Source organism: Ambystoma mexicanum, chromosome 3p (genome assembly GCF_040938575.1).
Source record: "Ambystoma mexicanum isolate Mex_15411 chromosome 3p, UKY_AmexF1_1, whole genome shotgun sequence".
NCBI lineage: Eukaryota > Metazoa > Chordata > Amphibia > Caudata > Ambystomatidae > Ambystoma > Ambystoma mexicanum.
In genome coordinates this window covers 583,479,401-583,500,644 of record NC_090925.1, presented here as the reverse complement: position 1 = coordinate 583,500,644, position 21,244 = coordinate 583,479,401, and the positions used below count along the sequence as shown (strand labels likewise).

Sequence of the window (21,244 nt, the reverse complement as noted above, 5' to 3'; positions counted from 1 at the left end):
AATCCACTGACCATGAACAGCTCAAATGGCTGCTGATAGCCATGCGCCCCCTCTCGGGGCTAGTACTTTAAAACCAGCTGCGACAAGCAGAAACAACAGCAGCAATATTGTAATGGGGCAAATCCCAAATTGATGGCATACTAGTAGTATGCATGTAGTCCCCCTTTTCGAATTCATAAAGACATCCTTAGAATTACTGAACATAGACATTTTTGTTTACATTAGAAATGCTACATACGGTTGGCATATTGCTCTTCTATTTCTTAACTAATTGAGAATAGTTTTGACTGTGTTGTGCATATTCTTGATTGTGATTTTGATCATGACGTGTATCACATGTCATGGTCTAGTAAATTGTAGTCTATTCATCTATACTATGGAGAAAAATGTGGCACTGGCCATTTGAGAGACTACATGCATACTACCAGTATGCCATCAATTGGGGATTTGCCCCATTACAATATTGCTGCTGTTGTTTCTGCTCGTCACAGCTGGTTTTAAAGTACTAGCCCCGAGAGGGGGCGCATGGCTATCAGCAGCCATTTGAGCTGTTCATGGTCAGTCGATTATATAGAAAATGAAGAGGGTGAGGAGGGCACCACTTGAAAGTTTAGTCTTGTAGTAGTTGCTTAGATTAAGAAAATCATAAATTTGATATAAAAAACAGTCTTTTATTACGTTCTCGCCCGGAGCTGCCAATCCAAAAAGCAGTTCTATAGCTTTAGGACCTGAATCGAACAAAAAACTTCTGGGAAACAAAGTGACTCCACTTTGTTAGGAAAGGCGCTTCACAGTTAGCCCCAGTTAGGTTGCTAATATTTAATATGCCGTAGATTAAGTATCAAGTTTTCGATATGAAAGTTACGAAATTCAAAGAATTGATTGATTCTTGCCAGGAATTGTTTAATTCACATTCCTGTAATATTTGCCGCCAAAGTTTGTCTTTGTAAATCACACAATGAGTTTGCATCTCAAATTGCCCATAATACTCTGGTGCCAATGCATTTCGGATAAAACCTGCATCAGGGCGGTATTATAGCAAAAAACAAATTATATAGCATGACTTATATTTCATCATTGTTAACAGTATATGCATATACATAACAGCCATTATTTTAAGGTAATTACAAAAGCACATACCAATCCGCGAGTCACGTCCATTTGCAGAGATAATGAACACAAATAAATAAAACAAAACGGCATCCCAATTAGTTAACGGAAGTAAATGTGTATTTTCTCTCTATCTTTAAACTATATGTGCATGTCCTACCTTGGTCATGCCGAACGCTTGGATCGTGGTGTTGTACGGTAGTACAACAAGATCTACAAGAAAGTTAAACAATAATACTGAGTCTTCCTCAAGAACTTCAGTAAGTGAAGCATGTAAAGCCTAATTGTTGCTGCTGTACTTACTAAGCATCTGCTGTTCACAAGTTGTGACCGCAGAGTGAGCTGCTTGCAACGCGCCCGCGTTAGTTTACCTTTTGTTTTTAAAGGTTACCATGGAGACGGTGCGAGGCGACGTGGTCCAACTGGAGCACGTACGCCTCGCGCCCCACCCTCGGGCGCGAGCAAGGGGGCGGGGATGTCTCCATGGTGACCGTCACATTGGGATTCAATACACGTGACTGTAATCTCGTGTCTTCGAAGCCTTAAAGGCGCAGTTACTTGTACAGGAAGGGTAATAAAAATGTGTATTCTTTGTATGGATCGCAACGATGTATTAAGGACTATGGGTCCGCATTGAACCAGCGACTAAATATAGAAAGTAGAGCGTATGGAGGAATTAGTTGATCCAGTGTAATCCATCACATGGACATGTATTCTGTTAATTGTGCATTGATCGCTATGATGTCATTTAAGCAATGAGTTCAGAGCATTCTACTATTATGAACAAATCAACCCAGGTATATTCCAATCATAAAAATGTAAAGTGCAGTTATATAGCGGAGCCATAAAAACGGATGGCTGGGAACAGAAGCTCCACGTTTATATGGAAAAATGTCAATATTTCTGTGACTAAAATATAAAGTTAGTTCAGTTCTACAAAAATGATTTTACAAGAAACTATATAGTTTATTTCTTCATTGAGCTCCCTCGGAGTGAGAGAACTCAGACGGTCTATCCAAAAGGTTTCTCTTTGGTCCATTTTCCTTTGGAAGTTCTCGTGAGTGTCTCTTTTAGAAACCACTTCTAGAATTACAAAGCGGATCTGAGCCAGGTTGTGTTTCCTCTCATCCCAATGTCTTGACACCGCTGAGTTCGAATTGCGATTCCTTATGCATGATCTATGTTCATTCCATCTAATTTTTGCTACTCGCAATGTCTGACCCACATAGTACAATCCACACGGACACTTGATCGCATAAATCACGTTAATAGAGTCACATGTAGCAAAAACCTTCAATCTGATTGTCTCTCCTGTATGGGGATGTTTTACTGTTTCTCCTTTCATCACATAGCCACAATTGCTACAATTCAAACAAGGAAATGTTCTAATTCTTTCTGTGAGTTTCTTCTTAAGTGGTGGTTTGGTTTGAACTAGTCTATCTTTTAGGTTTTGACTTCGCTGGTAGGCGAATGTGGGTACTTCCTTAAACAAATGTTCTACTCTTTGATCACATAGTAATGTGTTCCAATGTTTTTTGATAATGCACTTAATGCGGTTGCTTTGACGTGAATATTTGGACACAAAGACCAGTGGGGGAGCCGACTCTTGCTTAGTCTTTATCTTCAATAAGTCTTCTCTGCATTGTGTGGCTACTCGTGATTGAGCTGTGTTTATTTCTTCTTCCGAATATCCCCTGTCCAGGAACTTCTCCCCCATCTCTTGGATTAGAGTCCAAAAAAATCCGCAAATTTAAAAGGGACACTTACGACTATTTTAAAGATTAAGTCTATAATTGGATGGACAAATATGGCCCTCCATTAAGGAAACCCAAGCCTCCAAATTCAAGTGAAACATCAAGCTCCGGCACAGATACAGAAAGGGAACCCCTGAACCGAGAAGAAGCCAGCACGGCAAGTACTTCAGGTTCCTCGAGAGCAACAGAAGAGACACCAGCGAGGGACACACCGTCTTCTTTTTTAGACAAAGGAAGAAGAGAACGAGACGGGGAGGAGAAAGACCAAAAGGGAAGCCCAACACGAGACTTCAACAAAAGAGAACATAGTAATAAACTTATCATCTAGAGTATTGACCAGTAAAGAAACAGAAACACTACAGAAAGGCCTAAGATTTGTTCCTACGTATGACAGCACATTATTTGAGTCTAAAATAGAACTCTATAAACTAATCAGAAAGATGAAGCTGAAGGTGTTTTTTAGCGAACTGGACCATCAAGAAGCTAGGGAAGAAGCAGAACTCAAGGAATTCAGAAGCAAAAGTACCTTCATCCCTCCAATAAGTATACCTTCAATAGAAATCTTCCAAAAACAAGTTACGAGAGACTTTGAAAAACTTAAGTTTAAAGGTCAGTCACCACGCAATATGAAACCTCATGAACTAAAGCTGATATGTGACTTATATGGAGATCCAGCAATCACAATAAGGGCTGTGGATAAAGGAGGAGGTCTAGTACTGCTTAATAATAAAGAGTATGAAGAAGAATGCGAGAGACAACTGAGTGATGTCAATACATAAGCCAGATTGACACATGATCCAACACCTGAAATAAAAGAGAACTTGAAGACTTCACTAGATAAAGCGGAGGAATTGGAGTGGATTAATCACCACACAAAGACATTTTTGATTAATTCACACCCGAAAATACCACACTTTTATACGCTTCCAAAGGTGCATAAAGATCTCATCAAACCTCCCGGGAGACCTATTGTAGCAGGGATAAACAGTATACTAGAACCCCTAGGCAAATATGTGGATTACTTTTTACAACCACTCATCCAAAAAACTAATACATACATCAAGGACTCAACCCATTTTTTACAACTCTTGAACAGAACTCCATTCAATTGCAATAACATCTGCTTTACCATTGATGTTAAAAGTCTCTACACATCGATCCCCCACGATCTAGGGGGTGAGGCGGTGGAATGGATGCTACTCAATGCTGAAGAGATACCAGCTCAGAAAGAATTCATAATGGTACTTCTGGAGTTTATTAACAATAACTCGTACTTCCGATATAAGGATGACTACTATCTCCAAGTGGCTGGGACAGCCATCGGAGCCACTATGGCCCCTTCCTATGCTAACTCATTCATGTACAAATTCGAATTTGAAAACATACTACAGAATGAACACTGGTACCCCAAATTGGGCCTTTGGATTAGGTATATTGATGATATATTTGGAGTATGGAAAGATACGGAAGAAGAACTGCTCAACTTCTTTACATATCTTAACAGCATAGATGCCCGCATCCAATTTACTCATGAACACTCCCTAACTAACATCCATTTTCTGGACATAGACATTAAGATTACCAACATAGGCTATCAGACCACCATCTTTCGAAAACCCACAGATCGGAACAATCTATTACAACGCCTCAGCTTCCATCAACTGAGTCTTATAAAAAACATTCCATATAGCCAGATGCTCAGGGTAAAAAGATTGGTAAGTGACCCAGAAGACCACAAGCTAGCCATCCAAGAGATGGGGGAGAAGTTCCTGGACAGGGGATATTCAGAAGAAGAAATAAACACAGCTCAATCACGAGTAGCCACACAAAGCAAAGAAGATTTATTGAAGATAAAGACTAAGCAAGAGTCGGCTCCCCCACTGGTCTTTGTGTCCAAATACTCCCGTCAAAGCAACCGCATTAAGTGCATTATCAAAAAACATTGGAACACATTATTATGTGATCAAAGAGTAGAACACTTGTTTAAGGAAGTACCCACATTCGCCTACCAGCGAAGTCAAAACCTAAAAGATAGACTAGTTCAATCCAAACCACCACTTAAGAAGAAACTCACAGAAAGAATTGGAACATTCCCTTGTTTGAATTGTAGCAATTGTGGCTATGTGATGAAAGGAGAAACAGTAAAACATCCCCATACAGGAGAGACAATCAGATTGAAGGATTTTGCTACATGTGACTCTATTAACGTGATTTATGCCATCAAGTGTCCGTGTGGACTGTACTATGTGGGTCAGAAATTGCGAGTAGCAAAAATTAGATGGAATGAACATAGATCATGCATAAGGAATCACAATTCGAACTCAGCGGTGTCAAGACATTGGGATGAGAGGAAACACAACCTGGCTCAGATCCGCTTTGTAATTCTAGAAGTGGTTTCTAAAAGAGACTCTCACGAGAACTTCCAAAGGAAAATGGACCAAAGAGAAACCTTTGGATAGACTGTCTGAGTTCTCTCACTCCGAGAGGGCACAATGAAGAAATAAACTATATGTGTTTCTTGTAAAATCATTTTTGTAGAACTGAACTAACTTTATATTTTATTCACAGAAATATTGACATTTTTCCATATAAACGTGGAGCTTCTGTTCCCAGCCATCCGTTTTTATGGCTCCGCTATATAACTGCACTTTACATTTTTATGATTGGACTATACCTGGGTTGATTTGTTCATAATAGTAGAATGCTCTGAACTCATTGCTTAAATGACATCATAGCGATCAATGCACAATTAACAGAATACATGTCCATGTGATGGATTACACTGGATCAACTAATTCCTCCATACCCTCTACTTCCTATATTTAGTCGCTGGTTCAATGCGGACCCATAGTCCTTAATACATCATTGCGATCCATACAAAGAATACACATTTTTATTACCCTTCCTGTACAAGTAACTGCGCCTTTAAGGCTTCGAAGACACGAGATTACAATCACGCGCATTGAATCCCAGTGCGACGGTCACCAGGAGACATCCCCTCCCCCTAGCTCGCGCCCGAGGGTGGGGCGCGAGGCGCACGTGCTCCAGTTGGACCACGTCGCCTCGCATCGTCTCCATGGTAACCTTTAAAAACGAAAGGTAAACTAACGCGAGCGCGTTGCAAGCGGCTCACTCTGCGATCAAGGCTTGTGAACTGCAGATGCTTAGTAAGTACAGCAGCAACAATTAGGCTTTACATGCTTCACTTACTGAAGTTCTTGAGGATGACTCAGTATTATTGTTTAACTTTCTTGTAGATCTTGTTGTACTACCGTACAACACCACAATGCAAGCGTTCGGCATGACCAAGGTAGGACATGCACATATAGTTTAAAGATAGAGAGAAAATACACATTTACTTCAATTAACTAATTGGGATGCCGTTTTGTTTTATTTATTTGTGTTCATTATCTCTGCAAATGGATGTGACTCGCGGATTGGTATGTGCATTTGTAATTACATTAAAATAATGGCTGTTATGTATATGCATATACCGTTAACAATGATGAAATATAAGTCATGCTATATAATTTGTTTTTTGCCATAATACCGCCCTGATGAAGGTTTTATCCGAAATGCATTGGCACCAGAGTATTATGGGCAATTTGAGATGCAAACTCATTGTGTGATTTACAAAGACAAACGTTGGCGGCAAATATTACAGGAATGTGAATTAAACAATTCCTGCCAATAATCAATCAATTCTTTGAATTTCATTACTTTCATATCGAAAACTTGATACTTAATCTGCGGCATACTAAATATTAGCAACCTAACTGGGGCTAACTGTGAAGCGCCTTTCCTAACAAAGTGGAGTCACTTTGTTTCCTGGAAGTTTTTCAGTGGATTATATAGCACACTGGTGCATTTATATAATATAATGATTGATTTTAGGAACAAATACAATTATTTTTAAATTGTGTCAATCTCGAGCGTTTCCCACAGTGTTTAAACATCACGTTAGCCACTAGCAGTTCATAGTGGTAATGTATATTATATACGGGACCATTTATATATCAGACATTAAGTCTCTATAGGCACATGACCACACTAATATGGAGGTCATTGCGTATGAATAGCTCACGCATATGATAGGCAGATGTGGTCACATGACTGCTTGGTCACGTGATACGAAACGTGTGGGAACGCGCTGGGATTGCACTTCCCTTTTTAAACTCTATGATGTTAACCGCGCATTTGGATAACAATAGTCTGAGGAAGCCTGAGCATTCAGGCGGAACGCGTGACTTTTCCACCCATGGGGTGAGTGCTTTTATACACCTTATGTCTGTCACAGAGGGATAACTTTTACCTCTGTTTTCAAGATGTGCTGTATTTTTGTATGAATTAAAGATGATTTGCAATAGCTAGGTCTTGTGTGCTGGGAGTTTTTGTACTTGCCTACTGGGTGGTTTTTTGTAGTGCTACAACCACGCAGAGACATGTGTTTTTTCTTTATCTAAACGAATTTGGCTAAGTTCGTTTCCCGAGCACCAACCACCAAAGGAGGGAGAGTGCCACTTTTTGGCCATATTGGTTTACCCATATGTATATATTGGTGCATGCCGCAATCTACTTACTATAAAGCTAGCCTCAAGAATACTTTGTCTGCTTGCGTTTCTTTTGCATCTGTACATGTGTAAACTGTCTGGATATCTTCATCTATTTTATGGCATACACTTCTACACCTTGTCACTTATCCTTGATACTTTCTTGATGCCTTATAGAATATCTGCATTCTCTGGTCTCCGCATCTCTTCTTAGGCACGTCAGCTCGGTTCTGCATGACGTCACCATTCATCGAGACCATTCGTTTGCTCCGCTTCTTCCGGGATTTCATTCAAACGTCCATCATATTTTCTTGTATGCAGGTATGGTTTTCCCAATGGGAACCTTGCCTCCAGTATTCTCCTAGGTATTGATATTTTCACTGGTTCTGCACGATTTTCACATCCGGACTCCGAACATATAGGCAATATAGTTGAGGTGGTTGAGGTGGGGGTACTTGGCGTCTCCTCTACAATCTTCTGTACCGCTTATGGCTGCAACTGTCCATGTTACCAATATGCCCTCTGGCTCATTTGCTCCTACTTTGAAGCATGTTGAATTGTCTGCTGCATCGCCTGTGCCCGCAACTGTCCATGAAACCATAATGCCCCCTGACTCATTTGTACCTACCTTGAAGCATGCTGAATTGCCGGTTGTATCGCCTGCATCCCCAATGCCCATGTTACCAAAATGCCGTCAGATTCAAATACAGCCACCAGTTAGCACGCTGCTGAACTACCTGACCGCCACAAGCCCATAGTCATCAATATCAACAATGCTCCCACCAACGTCTCTGACGCCACTAGGCCTACACCACCCCTCACTAATCCAGGCAAATCGCAACTCCCACCACTTAGCAGTGCCCTCATCAATGCCCGGTCCCTCGCAGCCCATGCCCTGGACATACATGACCTAACCACTAGCCTCAATCTCGACCTCCTTATGATTAGTGTAACCTGGCTCCATTAAGCATCAGGCCCAGCACTAGCCCTAGCAATCCCACCTGGCTACACCATACTCAGTCAGGATCACCCTCCTTGATAGGGGGTGGGGTCGCACTGATAGCGAGAGAGACCATCCGATCTGAAAGGTGGACTGTGAAATTATAAACAACAGTGACTACCTACTACTCAAATTGAACTCCCCTAACTGTAGCATCGCCCAAAACATCATTTAGAGCCCTCCCCACCCCACACCCTCCCGGACCTGTAACAGCCTTCCAGGCAGCCTTGATGCACCTCCTCTCTGACAAGTTAAAAAAATCCACAAAATCATCCCCTTAGGAGACCTCAACCTTGGCCTAAATGATCCCAAAGACTCCCCAGTAAACTCACTCGATAGGGCCCTAGCAACCTTAGGGATTCAACAAGCCATCACAGACCCCATACACATCAAGGGTCGCACGCTTGACTGGATTGCACACCACAACTGCCCTCCCACAATCAGAACCAACTCACCCCTTCCATGGACAGACCACCAGGTCATCCTATTCAATCTCAACACTGCTAAAACAACTACCCAGCAAGAGACTCCCCTTCTTCCTGCTCTTACCAGGAGCTCCCGCCAGCTCACCAAAGGAAGGCTTCTGTCGTACCTTTCAGTGCCCGCCCTCAGGCCTCCATTCGTGAAGGCCCAGAAACACTAGCACTAGCATTCAACACCATCATTACCCAAGCAGTAGACTCTATTGCCCCACTCACTTCATGGAAAGCCAAACGTACCAAGCATACTAATGCCTGGTTTACCCCCAAGCGTCTCGTGCTACGCACCATTAAAAGAGATGCATTCTCCACCTGTAAAGCCAAACACTGTGACTCTGCAAAGCTAGAGCTCAACAAAATTGCTAAAGAAAACAAAGTAGCTATCATCAGAGCCAAAGCCTCCTCATTCAACACAAGAATAGCCAATGCCAAATCAGGCACCAAGGAGATTTTCTCCATTTTTAGGGAACTAGAATCACCCACCACCCCCACCCACAAACCATCACTAAAGATGAAGCCTGGTGCAACAGCATCCAATCTGCCATGCTCCGCAAACTCGACACTCCACATAGCAATATCCAAGTCCACCAGCAGTCACTATCACAAACAGTCGAGAACAACCAAAAGCAAACCCTCCCTAACCCCAACTCCAGCGAAACACCCCTCTTCTCCTTTAAGGAAGTCAATGAACAGGAAGTCATCGCCCTGCTGAATGCCATCAAACCATCCAAAGGTAAAGGGGACATCTGCCCTGCACCCCTCATCAAAGAGTGCCCTTCTACGCTTTCCCTCTTTCTCACTGCATTCATCAATTCCTCATTTGCCACTGGGCATGTCCCAACCTGCCTGAAGGAAGCCTGGGTGCACCCACTCTCAAAGAAACCTACGCTTGACCAAACCAATCCAGGTAACTACAGGCCCATCACTACTGTTCCCTTTCTCCTAAAGATCCTAGACAAAGCAGCTTACCTGCAAGTCCAACAGTTCCTTGAAGCTAATAGCCTTCTCGGCTTCTGCCAGTCAGGCTTCTGCCCAGGCCACAGAATCGAAACAGCTTTGCTAGACCTCAAGAACCGAATGGATGACATCAGAGATTCTGGCAAACCAGCCCTATGCCTTCTCCTAGACCTGTTGGCGGCTTTTGATCTTGTCGACCACAAAACCCTCTGCCACCACCTCTCATCCTCTGGAAACCTCTCCCCCAGCGCCACATCCTGGATTGCCTCATTCCTCCAAGATCGAGCCATGAGAGTCTTCTCAGACCAAGCCTGCGCACTCCCAAACATCATACAGTACGAAGTCCCTTTGGTCTCATGCATATCACCCACCCTTTAGAACATATGAGTCTGAAACCAAATCCCTAAACACCATTTACTCCACCCAAACATGGATGGCAGAGAACTTACTGTGCTGAAACAGAGACTAAACTGAGCTACTCCTAATTGGATCCTCAGAAACCCTAAGGAAACTCGCCAACCTATATAGTGCCTTCACTATCGACAACTCACAAATCTCAGTCTCCCAATCAGTCAAAATGCTGGGAGACAACCTAAACTCCAACCCCTCTATAACCAGGCCGGTGAATGCTATAGCATCCGCTGCTGCCGACCACTCCAAACTTCTCAACGCATCTAGAACCTTCCTCACTGAGCAGAACTGCCTAACCATAGCTAGAGCCATAATTGGGTCCCGACTTGATTACTGCAACTCCCTCCTGGCTGGCACCTCTACAAAAAATATCAAAAACAAATTCTAATTGTACAAAACCATGCGCTCCGGGCTACCATCGGCATCCCCAGAAGGGACCACATATCAGCTGGCAGGAAACAAGCCCACATGCTACCCATTAAAGAACGGGTCTTCAAAACACTGGCCCTCACAAACAAATGCATCCACAATACATCCCCCTAGTAGCTAACACAAAGAATCACAAAACCACACTCAGCTAGACCTACTAGAACCCCATGCACCAACCGAAGCACATTGCCTAAGGTATTGAGAGCACGGGCCGGAGGCTCCAGCTTCCCTTTCATTGCTGCTACCAAATGGAACTCCTTGCCACCCCACCTCAGAGGAATAGCATCCCATCAAGCCTTCCCGCAGGGGATTCAGAGGCCACACGCAGCCTGAGATGCGAGTGAGCGCAAGCAATCTAGGATTGTGAGGGAGCATATGAGAGGGAGCGCGCACGGCCTAGGATGCGAATGAGCGCATGTGATCAGGGATTTCGAGGGGGCATCTTAAGATATCTTAAAGTCAGCTGACTGTTCCAATGAATCTGTGTTTAGAGCCTTAGATTGTAAACCAGTTGAGTATGTTTTTACTTCTGTACTTGCATCGCTTTGAACTTGCATACTAGGAAGCATCCATGCACTGTCATTAAAAAGCACACTTTGCTAGAATACGACAGAAAAGTCAAGATTTTATTAAAGGCTTGGAGACGAGTATTGTCCCACCCTGGCATTTGATTAATTTATATTTCCCTCCTCATAATTGGAAAATTTTGTTTCAGCCTCGGGAATTATCTGTTGTCTGGTTTCTTTGTAAGGGTTCTACAAGAGGATATTTAAGCAGATTGAATCCAGTGCCAAGCAGAGGAATAGACATGGTAGGGCCTGATCAGGCAAGGCCCACCCAAAATCTATAAATATCCACTCAGCAGTGCTGTGTGAGCATTTACAGACGTGAATGTCACAGCGGTGGGCCCAACTACATTAGCTTCAGGCCCCACTTGTTAGACAATACTTGTTATGCCTCAGGTGCCAAGAAAGAAGACAGGAAGCAAAGGGGGGTGCATCATTCTTATGGAAAAAAGATGGAGAAATGGCTCTGGATTGTGATTAAAATGCACTGGATTATGGGACTTGTAGTGTCATTAGAAAACACGTTTTGGTATGCGGTATGAATGTCTTGATACTTTCAGAAATAAGTGTCTGTGTTGTAACACGTGTGCACATGCCCTTAAAAAATCACGACTTCTCTGTAGTATACAAGTAAATTTGGTGTTTGCAAACATTGAAATTATTCAATATTTAACAAAAGTGTGAATTATATTAAGAACGAATTCGTTGGTGGTGCTTTTAAAAAAAATGCATTTCTCTTTAAAACCACTACCAAATGTTTCTTTTTAAAATACGTATGTAGCAACTTGGTAGCGGTGTACCAACATTTCCTTTGACTTTGTATAGTTGCTCCCAACTTGTGCACATCTGGTAGTAATTCATGTGTGCATAGCATGTGCGTATATGTACAGCATACTGCTACACCTGAGATTCACCATTTGTGACTCGTGTGACATTTCCACATGTGCAAATTCTATACCAATGGCTATAACACTTTTTTTCTAATTAGACATGATTGTGTAGAAATATTTGTTGGCAGTCTTGTTTCTTTTTTGATGAGACATTTACAGTGGAATGTAGAATACATTTTTAAACTAAGTATATAAATGATTTAAGAGTCACAAAAAACTAATCAAGCAGTTGCTGTGCTAAATAACTTGTAAAAGACGATTAACTTGATAATATTTCATGGGGATACATTCGTCTAATTCATGTTGCAGGGCCCTGATGTTTAAAAAAAAGTGTTTAATCCAGGCATCATTTATTTGCAAACGACTCTTGTCATAGTGGATTAAAGTTGTTTTAAGAACAGGTTATTTTCAAAATATGTATTCTTCTTTTTCAAATCCAAAACATGTGCTGTTACAATATTTTAGCAAATTAATGTATATATCTTCACTATTAAATGAATCCATCTCATGAGACCTGAAATCTTCTTATCCATCATATGGTGATCTCGAAATGTATACTACATAAGAAAAGGCGCCTTGTCACATGATAACTTGTACTTCGATACGAGATTGTCGGAAATCCTTTTTTTATCGCATATTTTATGGAAAAACAGAAAACATTTTAGTGTCTGTCGGTGTCTATGCCAACAATCACCAGACAATTGCAAAGGTGATGAAAATGATTATTTTGGTACCTGGTTGGTAGAAGTCTGGCGAGAGCTCTCTTGCCATTGTTCTGGCTATGCTGGATTCATTGTTAGCGGCTATGGCGGCCTGCTCTGCTCCATCACCCTTTGCTTTCGCATGGGCAGTCCTGCAGAAAGAAAATAATCATTGTCAGAATGCATAGTTCTAACCCGTTCTACCATAATTGACGTTTCCAGTTTTCATACAGTGTTTAGCTGTAAAAATAAATAGTCTCAAATTCCGTTAATGAATTCCTGTATGTGCAGACTGATGCTCTCTCTCTCTCTCGCTCTCTCGCTCTCTCTCTCCCTCCCTCTCTCTCCATCTCTCGCTCTCTCTTTTTCTTCCTCTTTGCTTCCTAGCTCCCTAAAACGTGTCTTCTTTTTTGTTGCTGTCTCCTTTGTGCTCCCTCTCTTCCTTTCCGTCTCTTTTCATTTCTTGCTCCCTTGACCACTTATCCAGTCATTCCCTACCCCTCTCTACTTTATATATCAACCCTCTCTTTTGTCTGCTGTCTTTCTCTCCCACTGTGTCCCTCTCTTGCCTTCTCGTTTTCATCTCTCTCTCTCTTTCTCTCTCTCTCTCTCTCTCTCTCTCTCTCTCTCTCTCTCTCTCTCTCTCTATATATATATATATATATATATAAAATGAAAAAACTTTGTTAAATGGACGTTATGGTTAAGTTGCACTACTATAAACCGATGAAATTCAGTAAAAAAAACGTTGTTAAAAGGACATTATGGTTACAAGTAAAATCGTAAAAAACCCTGAAATTCGGCAGTTATGGTAAGCTAAGCAACCATAACTCGCGCCACCACCGTGCGCTGCTAAGACTAACACCCAGTACATCAAAGGTGACATCACAAATATTATTGATGACATCGCTGATGACATCACATGTCTAGCCCCTTCTTTTTTGTTCACTGCCATATCTAGGCCAGGTGGTTTTATTTACTGACAGTCAGAAACTTAACATTCAAAAGGTATTACATTTATAGATGTTGCTATTGTCACATGTTCTTACACTACTTTGCTTAGAAATTAATTGCATCTTGTGATGTACATATATAGGGGAAGAAGCAGGCCTGAAACGCAGCAATCATTTTTGTGCGTGAATACAATCATGTAGATTATACACAGTTGCTAATGATACTGCCTATTGTTTGCTTACTTTACTCTCCATGTATAAGCCCATATTTGTATGCATTGCAGTCTATTTATGTTTTGTGTGTGTTAGTAGAAATATTTAGTAAGTGATGCATTATTAGCTACTTAGTACATGTTTCCCAGTACGGAAAAGTCTGATACAGAAGCATTCACCGTTTTATTATATAGGTTTTGAAAATAACAAATATTGCACCTCTATGGTGTATGCTGCAGCCAATACCTACATTTCTGTATGAGTAGGTTCCTGTACTAGAAAGAACACTGCAATGGAATGTTCTTTAGAACACTACATTGCGTAATGAAGTATGTAGTTTATTACACATCTCCCGATAATCCCTGATACTTTTTTGCCAACATTACATTCACAAACCTTTTATGCACATGTGATGTCATCAGTGATGTCATCAATGATATTTGTTATGTCATCTTTGATGTCCTGGGTGTTAGTCTTAGCAGTGCACGGTGGTGGCGTGAGTTATGGTTGCTTAGCTTACCATAACTGGCGAATTTCAGGGGTTTTTTGATTTTACTTGTAACCATAACGTCCTTTTAACCTTTTTTTTAACTGAATTTCATAGGTTTTTAGTAGCGCAACTTAACCATAACGTCCCTTTAACAAAGTTTATTCAGTGAATTTCATAGGTTTTTATTAGTCCAACTTAACCATGACATCCCTTTTACAAAGTTTTTTCAGTGAATTTCATAGGTTTTTATTAGTGCAACTTCACCACAACGTCCCCTTAACAAAGTTTTTTAATTGAATTTCATAGGTTTTTATCAGTGCAATTTAACCATAATGTCCTTTAAACAAGGTTTTGTCACGGAATGTCATAGGTTTTTATTAGTGCAACTTAACCATAACGTCCCTTTAAAAACATTTTTTCATTGAATTTCATATGTTTTTATTAGTCCAACTTAACCATAACGTCCCTTTCAGTGAATATCATGGGTTTTACCAGTGCATGCTATTTTCCTACAACTTACTAATATCATACTTACCCAATATAACAATATTTGTGTCCAATTTACAAAATGTCACCTTACAACTCTGCCATTTCCCATCTTCTAGAATCAATTTTAATACTTCTATACACTTTTTGCAACTATTTCAACTAGTTTTGCAACCGTAGACGTATACGAACATCTGACTTCTTTGTGGACCTTTCGGACAGTGCCAGATGAGCATACGGTGGCGTGCAGCATGATGACGTGTCCGAGAACCCGTCTGCACTTCACAATAAGATCCGTGCTTCACAGACAGTTCGGAACTGCATTTTCTACTGATCTAGGAACTTTCAACTTCAAAATTTCCCTTGCACAGCTTCAACACCTATTCCTACTCATTATCCATTAACAATCCCTACTCATTATCCATTAACAATCTAGTACACAGTACATACTTTTAGCAAAACTGCTATTTATCTTAAAATGGCATCAGCTGTTGCCATCCCTCCTCCCAAAGAGCCACCACCACTGCTGTAATCAAGGAGCATGGGAAACACTGCCCCGTACCTTAGAAATAACACACGTGCAACATTTTCCCCTGTCCACTGTGATGCTGGAAATGCATCGGAGGGACAGGGCCTCCGTATCCTTGTCCTTTACTGCTTTTTATCATGTGTTCTGTCGTGTTTTCCACACAGGAGTTCATGTGGGACTCCTGGCGGTACAGCTCTCTCTCCTTTGGTTTGGTGAACGGACCCGTGGGATACCCTTATGGCACCCATGGGTAGGGGTACAACCCTGTGCCCCTAGTGTATGTTTTTGGGCACCTGTGTGTGACCCACAGAGCAGGGTACGGGCTGGTGGCAGCTCTGTGCTGAAATGACTGGTGCCCTGAGCATCCTCCATTTTGGGATGCCCAGGCCCTGTCATTGGAATCGGTAGATTCCTGATGGAGACAAAATGGCCCCCATGGCCTCTTGCCTTCCATCACCTGTTACCCTGATCTTCCCGAAGTCCCGGGGAGCCCTGCCTCTGTCCCTTCCCCCTGACTGGCTGTTGGGTGGAAGTTCCGTATATGGTAGTGTGGGGAAGTGCCGACCAGACTGGCTGGAGCCTTCTCAACGACCGTATGTTGTGGGTACGCCTGTGGGTGGGACCTGGGTGAATGGAGTGTGTGACGAATATACATTCTATGTTGTGACTGTCTAGTATCTGGTGGCTGACACAATGTTTGAGACAGCCATGCCTGAAACCGGTATGAATGCAGCTTGGAGTGTTGAATCGCTCGGTACTTGCCCCATTACACATAACTTGTTGTGAGTGTCTGGAGAGAAGTGAATGACCTGAATACCTAGTGTGCCTGATTGGCTGCCAGCCTGCATGAATGCCCGTAGTCGTGATTGGATGCTTGTGTGTGACCCAGCGGAATGAATGGGAGATCAACAGTATATCTGGGGACCTCTCACTGCTACGAATCATGTTCAGAAGCTGAAGTCCACTACAACGAGTAACTGGAGTGAAGCTTAACCTTGAGCCCTGCTGGATGAGAAGAATTGCTGTTGCTCTCCTTTACAATCGGAAAGCTGCCGTGCTTCAAGAACTGACCCAGAGAGGACCTGGTAAGGCGCCCTCTTCCCGAGCTATGAGGGACCATCGTGCACAGCTGATCTTTGCCTAAGCTCTCTGGTAGACAGACCTTCGACAGGCTGCCGACCCAATATGGGGACTGCTACGGAACTCCAAGGAGAAGCGCCCGGACTGTTGTCCGCCACTGTTGATGACCGCCAATGCTGACTGGAGCCGCCATGCTCCCGTTGCCTAAGAACTTCATTGATCCAAGGACGCTCTCGTCCGCATCGTCGCCGCTGTATCCTGCTGGAGAAGGCCTGACTGTTGACGTGCTGAGGAGCATCCTCCAGTGGGTTTCCTACCACCCAAAGACCACAGAGATGCCGACGACTTGATGCCCTTGCTGGGCCACATTTCTTCAACTCTTTGCAGTCCAGAACCATCGACACCGAGGTGCACTGCATGCCTCTTCCTTGCAGGACGTTTAAGCTTCCCCGTCAACGAGCACCGCTAGGAACGATGCAGCCACTTCACCATCGTAGCTCGACCTGTTCTCCGTCGGACGTTCGACGACCCGTGACTCCTGCCTGAAAGGGAGGACACTCAAGAAGGGTTGTCAATTTCCCCGACGCGGAACGCTACAACACCAAGGTACTTTGGGATTGCAGAACTATTGGGAAGTCTAAGGGTGAACAATATATGGACTGGGCTTGCATCTTTCTTCTACAGGTTTCCCAGGTGGGGGGATCTCCAAACAGAGCTGTGTTTAACGGTAGTTACCAGTATTCTGCCAATTGCTCAACCATCTTGCTTTCCTTCCTCTCTCTACTGCTGGTTTCCTCTTTATTTTGATCTGTGTGTCATTCTGACTGTATGCACTTGAATAAGACCTAATAACGTTAGTGGTGCCACTTTAGAACTGTACATATTTACCATTGTTGATTTTCGGAGTACAAAGTGAGTTATCGTGATTGTGTAAATGACCTTAAATATAAATTATATAAGGACTGTGTTTTAACCGATACAGTATGTGGACATTCCTTTGTGGGTGCTCGGGGACTACACTCTACTTAAGAACCAGATCGCATCACCTTCTGAGAAGCTAGGCCTTGATTTCTCGACTACGTCTACCAATACTAAACAATCTTCGCAGGGGTCTCTGTGCCTCCCCTCTACCATATAGAGAGCAGAAGTGCAGACCCCCCCCTTCCGGTCTTTACATCCACCTGCCCCTCCATATTAGTGTTTGGTTCCTCTTCCCTCATTTCCCTTCCCACCTTTCGTCCTTTGCCCTCCTGTCAAAAAAATAAAAATACATCCAAAAACAAAAAAAGAAATGTTCCTTTAGGAACCACCGTTCACAGTTAAAAAGTAGAACTAAAAAATACGTATAGACTCCATCTACTTTACATTTCTCAGTAAAGTACATAGACTCAATAAGATTTTCCAACAGTTCCATTTGCATTTTGTGTTATGTTCATGGATATATTGTGGCGTTCATCCCCCGTTCCAAGGACTGGAACGGTGGATACCGGCCCAGCAGCCCAAGTTATCAGCCCAAGCAAAGCCGTCTCGTCTCTGGACCATTATCCCCCATTCCAGCCCTTGTAATGAGGGATGAAGGCCATTAGCACCCTAGGTTCTCAAAGCGGAAACCGGGGGTGCCAAAAAAGGATTCTCCTTCCTACACCGGGACGCCAAGATGGCCACTATGGAAAAGAAAGGTGGGGTTCCATACAGGGCCGCTCTTTGCTTTCCATGGCAGCCTGCAGAAGGCGAAGAGAAAACCCTATGACCATATTACTATGAGCACATTTTTCTTCCCTTTCAAACCTATCCCAATTTCGAACAACTTTGCCACAAAGCTGGTCCCAGATGGACATGGCCACTTTTACCCCATGTGTTGTCCCTTATGGTCATGGCCAGTAGCCAGATTGTCCGGATCATGACCTTATTCCATGACCCAGACAATCTGGCCACTGCCCATGGCTACTGGCTATACCTCAGTTACCAAAAAGGTATATCAATATTTTTTGTACCTACATAATGACACTTGTTTAAAAATAAAACACTGGCACATTTGCAAAACCATGCTTTCAGATCCTTTCCAATGCTCCTTTCACAAGTTTGCTGGCAATCCACACATGATTTATTTTTTCAAAAGTGTCAAATGTATGCACATACAATAGTCTTATAACCTAGCCCCCACTTGACAAAATCCATATAGACTTTATGAAAACATTTATATCTAGATCTAAAATCTTTTTGCAAAGTTTGTGTAGATTTGTGAAATTGCACCACATTTATAAACCTTTACAATATTTTGGGTCCCCCCCTCTAATTTTTCCCCCTCTTGACAAAATCCCGCCCAACATTGCAAAAACATGTATATCTAGATCTATAATGTTTTTGCACACCTTTGTGCAGATTCGTTAAATGGCACCCCATTTGTAAGTCTTTAAAATAATTTGGGACCCCCCTCTAAGTTTGCCCCCTCTCAACAGAATCCCACCAAACTTTGCAAAAACATTTAAATCTAGATCTATAACCTATTTACAAACCTTTGTGTAGATTTGTCAAATGGGACCTCATTTATGAGCCTTTATATTATTTTGGGATCCCCCTCTAATTTCACCCCCTCTTGACAGAATCCCACCAAACTTTGCAGACTCATTTGGAATCAGGTCAAGAAGAATATGAGTGCAAAGTTTCATGCTGTTCAATTAAGTGGCGCCAAAGTTATAAGCCATCCAGGAACTGCTGTTCACCAACCCTGTAATGCAGAGGTGTTCAAAAATTTAAAGGACAGTTCGCAAACATCCAAACTGTTTGTGGACTTTCGCGGGGGAAAAAAAACATCCTTTTTTTGCCTCTTGCAGCCATATCCCATCCCATCCTCATCAACCCTCTCCTCCCAGAGATTATTGGATAAGTTTGACAAGTGCAATGTTGTGTTTTTTAATATGTTTTTTCCGCAATGTCCGCGGACACCGGCCTATGTCTGCGAATCCAAGATGGCGGGCGCATCGAGAAAATGTGATGCACCTCACGCTTTTCACCATCCAATCAGCGGGCGCGTCCGTTGTCCGCGGAAAACACTTTGCCCTTTAAGTCAATCAGAGTCCTGTCCGCGGAGCGAACAGGGAAGTGTGTCCGCAGAGCGGACATAGATATCACACACTTTTTTGCCTTATGTTTTGTTTGTTTAAAAAAAAAACTACTGGACGGATTTACACCAAATTAACAAAAGCACACTTTCAGGACCAAGCCGCCGCTCCTGCCGCAAATTTGGTGAAAATCTGTCCAGTGGTTTGGGCTGTAGGCGTGAGCAAAGTTTTTTCCCATTATGTCTATGGGAAAAAAAGACATTTTGGGACCCCCCTATAACTTTGTCCCCCCTTGACCAAATCTCACCAAACTTTGCAAAAGAATTCAGAGTGGGCCACATACATTGCAAAGTTTAGTGAGGATTCGTCCATGGAGAGCGAAGTTATAAGCCGCCCAAAAAGGGCTCTTCCTATGGGTTTAGCAACTTAACCATAACTACAAGGCTGCTACCACAGGCCATGTAAAATATATATAGATATAGATATATCTTTCCTGCTACCTCTCACTTCCTAGCTCTCTCTCACAGTCCTTTTGTCTTCTCCGCTCTTTAGCTATCTTACATGAAAGCTAAAGTATACAAAGTTCATATACCCCAAGTCTAAAGTTCACCCATAGAGCCCCTGGCACTAAAGGCAATGGGCCTCATTACGAGGTTGGAGGTAGTCATGGCGCTATTAATAATAACGGTACCGGCACCGGTCTCCTTCAATGGGGACTTACTGGTGCAGTCCGACCTTTGCGGGACCGGTAAGTCCCCATTGAAAAAGCCATTCCCCATTCCCATTTGAGCCCCCATAGGGCTCAATGGGGAGGCGCTAATAACCGTACCGCAATTTGCGGTACCGTTATTAGCTCTGAAGTCCCTTAGCGGGTCCCGTCCATAACGCCTGGTGAAACCAGGCGTTGAAGGAGGGACCCGCTAAGGGAACTCGTAGTAGGGTGGTAAGGGATTACCGGCTCCGGTCTCCTTAACGGTGCCCGGTATCCCTTACCGCTCTACTTGTAATGAGGCCCAATGCCTTTTGAAACACGATATAGGAGGTTTGAGACACATCTTGGCAAACAAACACATTTCTACAAAAGACTGTTCAGGCATGCAGAGGTGCCAACACGTTTGGCAAGGACTAAGTGTGATGGACACCATACTATGGGCCTCATTATAAGGCTGGCGCTCCCGTAATGAAGGGGGCCGGTACGGTACTGGCCCCCTTCAATCCGGTAGCGCGGATTACGAGCTTCCCATCACGGGACCCGCATTGCATGCCTGGTAAAACCAGGCGTGCTTTCCGGGTACCGCGAGGGGAACAGGGAGGCAATAACGGACCAGATGTAATCTGCCCATTATTACCTCCCTCCCCATTCACATTGAGCGCTGTGGGGCTCAAAATGGAATGGGGATGGGTTCCTGCAAGGAGGAATTACCGGGTTCTCCTATGTCGGAGTAACCCGGTAAATCCCCATTGCAGGAACCTGGTAATGGAGCCCGGAACGGAGGCAGCCATGGAGCTATTAGCTCCATGGCTACCTCCATTCTCGTAATGAGGCCCTATGTCTTACTCTTCTTCGTTGTAAAAGAGTTGTTT

General features: G+C 43.0%; 1 protein-coding gene across 1 annotated transcript in view; it reads right to left on the bottom strand.

Annotated features, from left to right (window-relative positions):
* JPH2 (junctophilin 2) overlaps positions 1–21,244 on the bottom strand; it is a 567,238-nt gene that overhangs the window by 91,909 nt on the left and 454,085 nt on the right. The window contains exon 3 of the mRNA XM_069651313.1: positions 12,881–12,999. Within this exon, the coding sequence (XP_069507414.1) occupies positions 12,881–12,999 (119 nt within the window). The remainder of the gene's footprint in view (positions 1–12,880; positions 13,000–21,244) is intronic.